At 30.4% G+C, this 6,120-nt stretch overlaps 1 protein-coding gene across 2 annotated transcripts; it reads left to right on the top strand.

Moving 5' to 3' along the window:
• The first annotated feature begins 538 nt into the window (after positions 1-538).
• On the top strand, positions 539-2,016 carry LOC107936193 (BTB/POZ domain-containing protein At3g56230). 2 transcript variants are annotated; one of them, XM_016868873.2, is made up of 3 exons: positions 539-886; positions 1,069-1,251; positions 1,454-2,016. In XM_016868873.2, the coding sequence occupies exons 1-3, from the start codon at positions 701-703 to the stop codon at positions 1,913-1,915; spliced, it is 831 nt and encodes a 276-aa protein (XP_016724362.1). In that variant the 5' UTR covers positions 539-700; the 3' UTR covers positions 1,916-2,016. The 2 variants fall into 2 exon arrangements, with proteins under 2 accessions (XP_016724362.1, XP_016724363.1); XM_016868874.2 differs by having other exon boundaries at positions 1,075-1,251.
• The last annotated feature ends 4,104 nt before the right edge of the window (positions 2,017-6,120 follow it).

A 6,120-nucleotide genomic window follows, 5' to 3' on the forward strand; every position in this document is an offset into this window, starting at 1 on the left:
CACATCCATTCTTTGATTGACAACAACAACTCACTTCTACCTTCTTCCCTTTCTTTCTTGCATTATAATATCAATCACCCCCTTTTGACTCTTCTACCCCTAATTTCCATCATTTTCTTTTTCTATATTCTAATAGAATCTTTAGCATTTATTATTTAATTTAACCTGCATTTAGAACTGACATAGTGGCTTTGAATATGAGATTGAGTGTCTAACTCTTAACTTGATGTCACCCTAATTTTTTTATATTATTGACTTGATCATCTCTTATTAATTGAAAATTGAGAAATGGTTGAAAATTTATCATTTTTATAAAATATTTAGATTAATAACATCAAATATAATATGATATATAGAATTATTGAAACATAGCTAACCAGTTCTGCATTTGGTTCTAATCATCAACCTTGTGGAAGGGTGGATTTGTCATTTGACTTAAAATAAGATAAAATAGAAAAAAAATATATGGTAAGCCCCCATCATATGTTTGTTGCTTTATCTTATTAATCCACATCAATAAAATATGGTATAACAAACTTGTATCATTATCATTCAACAATTTTTTTTTTAATTTTAAAGTTGAAGTTAAGGAATTTCATCATCATCATCATCTTCTTCTTCTTCAAAATCTCTTCAATCTTTGCCCTCTTCTATCTTCTTCTGCAGCTTTTTTGTTCTTCAGAAAAGAAAGAAAAAAAAAATGGATTGTTCAATTTGTAGTTCAATGCCGTTTATCTTAAGACCTCCGAGGAATACAATATGTGGGACTTGCTATGAAGGTGCAAGAAATGTAATCAATTTGATGAACAAGCTTGAAATTGATCATCACTGCAAATCTACTGATAAAGCCACTCCTGCTCCATCTTCTTCACCCAATTCTTGTAAGGCAAGCAACCTCTTCTTTCATTTTCTTTTTCCTTTATTGTTCTTCAATTTCATTCTTGATTAATAAGCTAAATTAGATAACAATTCAAAGGCCATATATTATTATCTTATATATATATATTTGAATGACTAATTTTGAAAAATATATAAAAAAAAGTATGTGTTCTTTTATTTGGATGATAGCAACAGCCACTTGGAAATCTGAGCAAATGGATGACAAGCATGAAGGAGATAGAAGAAGATCTGAACAAGAAAATAAGCTTCTTGAGTGGACTTATTGTGGCTTTTAGAGATCAAATTCACACTGATATTCAGCTCAAACCGGGCAACGATGGTCCTTCCATACCAGCTCACAGGGCTTTACTTGTATGTAATTCCCTCTCCACTATTATCATTTATTATTGCTTTTTATTTTATATTACGTTTAAATACACTGTTAGTCTCTATACTCTTTTTAACATTTTATTTATAATCATACATGTATGTGTATATATATATATATATTAGTTAGGGTTGTTTAAGTTTTGTGTAAACTAAAAATTAACAAGTAGTATCATGTGAAATATAGGCAGCAAGATCAGAGATATTCAGGAACATGCTAGACTCAGATGGGTGCAAAGCTCCACCAAGTGATGCAATTACACTATCTGAGTTGAACACAGAAGAACTGGAATCACTGCTGGAGTTCCTTTACAGTGGAAACCTGGGTTGGGACAAGCTGGAGAAACATGTGTATTCGTTGTTCCTGGCGGCCGACAAGTACGAGATCCCCTACTTGCAAGATTTCTGCAAAAGATACATGTTAAGTTCATTGAATGCCTCCAATGTTCTTGAGATATTAGAGATCTCGGATGTTTGTTCCAACAAAGCATTAAAGGAAATTGCCTTGAACTTCATCATTAGGAACATGGAGGATATTGTTTTCTCCCCTAAGTATGAAGTCTTTGCTCCCAAGAATCCCCATCTTGGTCTGCAGATTACCAGGGCTTTTTTAATGGATGCCAAAACCAAAAGAATTAATGGAGTTTGAAGCAAATTAAATATATATGGTGGAATTAATGTATAGAATACGTGTTTACATGCAAATATGCACAGATATGGAAAGCAATAAAATCCATTTTCCATTTTTAATTTCTCATTTATGCATATAATTTTTTTTTCATTGTTTTTAATTATAAAACGAGGGTTGAAACGATTAAGAGTTTTGCTATTATACCAACAGATTTATCACAATTCTTTTCTTTTTTCTTTAAAGTTTAAAGAAAAGTGCATTACGTAGCTTGCTTGAGTTGGCAAAATGTTAATTATTAGGTCTAGCCAAATAAAAAGTTGGATTATTCCTTCTTTTTAAGAAAATATTATCATTAATAATAAGAATATAAAGATTGTGGTATATAGTATAAATAATAAATAAGAAACAATATATTGTATTGAATAATTTTAAAAGACGAGAGGGTAAATTGACAGTAACAGCAGTACTAGAAAAATTAAAAAACAAACCAGAGATGTATCACATTAATTAAATCGTTAAAAAATTGCATCCTCCTTATTATCATCTCAAGATTCTAATTTTACAAATATCATCATTGTGCTCTATCACAATAAATTCACCCGATTCCCAATAGATTTACATCACCCTTATTAAGACAAATCTCATTTATATACGCTAAAACATGAGTAGAGTTTAAAAACTAAATCTATTACTACTTTTAGAAAAAAAATAGAGTTAATACAAAATTACGAAAATACAAATAAAAACCTTAATAAGTTAGATTTAAATTAGAAATAAAAGAAAGATTAAAAACCAATGTCACCACAACAAAACAAAGATTAAGTTTGGTACCTCTGTTAGGTTTTTTTTTTCCAAATGGTTACATCTCTTAGTTTAATGGTTAATTAAGTAATTATATTTATTTAAAAAATTAACCAATAAAAATTTGGCGTGTGGCAAAAAATTATATATATATTTTTTACATATATATATTTTTTCTTCATAAGTGGACAAATGGCTAAACCAATCAAGCCACCAATTTTTGGTTTAATTAGTTCGTCCGGTTTGATCAAATAAATTATTATAAATTTATAAAATTAAAAAAAATATGTTCTACCAATCTATATTGGTTCAACCCCAATCTCTGAACCAATCACCAACTTGGCTCCCGATTCAACCAGTCAATTTGATATGGTTATGAAAATCACTACACCAAGATAGGCTTTTAGCGGCACTTTTAGTGGCGTTTTGTGAAAAAACGCCAGTAAAAATCGGGCATTAGCGGCGTTTGTGAGAAAGCGCCACAAAAAATAGGTCTTTAGCGGCGCTTATAAAAATGCCGCTAATAATATGCATTAGCGGCGCTTTTTCTAAAACGCCACAAAAACTCCAAACCCAACTGACCTTCAGAGGGCTTTAGTGACGTTTTTAAACAAACACCGCTAATGTTATGGTTTTTAGTGGCATTTTTTTCTGAGCGCCACTAATTTTAAGGCTTTTAGCGGCGTTTTTGATAATGCGCCGCTAAAGTTAAGGTTTTTAGTGGCATTTTTTTGTAAAGCGTCGCTAATGTTGGAGTTTTAGCGGCGTTTTGATGGAAACGCCGCAAAATACATTTTATCTTAATTGGTTGAATATTATTTAGATTAATTAAATAAAATTCAACTTAATTCTAGAATATGTAAAATATTCAATGGATAATATTATTTAATTTAAATTCAAGGTTGGAATAGTAATACTTTAATAATTCATGACAAACATTTAATTAAATACTTAAATAAATTTGTGAATTTGAATTGAAATCAATATTCAAATTAAAATATATGCATATACCTAACTCGCTATCATTCCTTTTGTTATCACTTCAATATTAAAAAAAATGCCATATATATATATAGTTGTTCGTCCTTCTTGTTTTCATTTATCTAATTGAGAAATTAAGAATATAATAAATTTGTTAATCAGAGAAATTTATTCATTTATCAATAAAATAAAATATTAAAAATTCCATACTTTATATAAAAAATAAATTTTATAAAGATTAATATTGTTTATTGCTACTTTATACAAAATTTTTAACTATTAATTATTGTTTAATCGATTTAAACTATATTTTATGATTATTAAAGATTTAGGGAATTTTTTGGAAGGTATTTTAAGGAGTAAGGGGTATGGATTAGGGTTTGGAATTAAGGTTTAGGGGTTAAGGGTTAGGAATTTAGGGGTTAGGGGTTAAGGGTTGGTTATTTAGGGGGTTAGGGTTTAGGTGGATTTAGGGGTTAAGGGTTAGGGATTTAGGGGTTAGGGTGTCAAGGGTACTCAAGTTAGGGTTGGTTGCTTAGATTAATTAGTTTAATTAATTTATATATTAAATATGTTCTTATATGTTTGTAAAATATATAATGATAAATTTAATATATTTAAATTATGAGTATATATTACGTCTTATCGGCCTTGAGTATGTGCTAGCAGTCGAGTAAGTAGTGACTGCCCGATTTTGTTTCTCCAATTTTTTGTCAGTACTCTACAAAATCTAGTTCACCCTTCTTTATAGTAGAAAGGATTGTTCTAAATATATTTATTGATGAACGACGGGATTTGGATTGTTGGAAGCTAGAAGCCCCCTTTCGATTTTTTGGCAATGTTCCTAGGGCACCGATAGCACATGTCAAGAATCCTACAATTGGTACGTGGAGGCTCAGTGATCATTTAAGATATTTCAAATATGTATAGTTAATTTATATTATTTAGTTAATATATATATTAGGGTTTAAGATATTTCAAAGATGTATATTGAATGGTTAAATTAGGGTTTAAGGTTTATTTGAGACTTGTTAAATGATACAATTAATTAATTAATACTTTTATATTTAAAAATATTTAACCTTAACAATTCGATATTTTTTATATGGATATATATAGGTAATTAATTATTGAATTTGGATAGGATCAAAATATTAGAAACAACTAACAAAATATAAAAATGAAATAAAAAACAAAATTTTATATTTTTATCAAAAACTTTTAAATATTACTTAAAATTTTAATAATTATTTAATTAAAATTTTAATGAAACATAGAAGAAATAAATAAATAAATAAAATATGTGAGATTTAGCGGCGTTTTCAGCAAAAACGTCGCAAAATTTTTTAATAATTTGGAGAAAACGGTGTAGTTTTTTGCTGGGAATTTAACGGCCTTCGCGGCATAACGTCGAAAACGCCACTAAATCTGGGAATTAGCAGCGCTAGGAAGAAAACGCCGCAACGTTGCTCTGTAGTCTGTAATTAAAACGTTGACGTTTTGTATGGCATATTAACGGTATTAGCGGCACTCAGGTGAAAACGCCGCAATTTTTAATTTTATATATATTTTTTAAATATTAATTAAAAAACAATGTTTTAAAATTTCTGAAAACGATGGCGTTTCAATAAAAAAAATTAATGTACTAGTGGCGTTTTATACAAAAACGCCACGAAAATTTGATTTAGCGGCGTTTTATTCATAAACGCCGAAAAATATTATTAGTTTGGGCAAAACGATGTAATTTTTGTTTGGGAACTTTTTTCGGCTTTAGCGGCGCAACGCCTAAAACACCACTGAAGGTAAGTTTTAGCGGCGCTATCAAATAAAACGCCGTAAATTTTCCGCCCATTTTAGAGAAACGCTGTCGTTTTACATGACACCTTAAAGGCATTAGTGGCGCTATATTAGAAACGCCAGAAATGTTCATTCTGGTAAGACGCTGTCGTTTTATAGTGTCTGTATTTCATCCCAAATAGTCCCATCCCTTAGCCGACAAATCACTTTTCTCCCCAAAAATTCCCCCCAAATTTTCCCCAAAAATCCCCCAAATTTAGAACCCTAGTCTGTTGTGCCTCAACCATCACTGCTACATTGCCGTTTACTGACCCTTCTATTGTTGCTCGTTGATCGTCGACCGTGACAGTCGTGTACCACCGCACTCCTCTGCCATCGCTTGGGTAAAACGATCGGTAAGGTTTTCCTCTTTCTCTTCTGCGCGCAAATAGTTTTGCACCTGGTATAGGGTTTAGGTTACAACCTCACATACATTATTTTACACCTAATAATGTTAACTAAATGTGCAAATTGTTGATGGGTTTCAGACAATTTTACAGTATCCTGTTTGGGACAGAAAAGACTGGGAATTTGTTCTTAGAATTTTATCTATAGCCTTTGCATAATTTAGTTCATGATTTGTTTATTTCCTGCTTGTAGTTCCA

Source organism: Gossypium hirsutum, chromosome D04, assembly GCF_007990345.1.
Source record: "Gossypium hirsutum isolate 1008001.06 chromosome D04, Gossypium_hirsutum_v2.1, whole genome shotgun sequence".
NCBI lineage: Eukaryota > Viridiplantae > Streptophyta > Magnoliopsida > Malvales > Malvaceae > Gossypium > Gossypium hirsutum.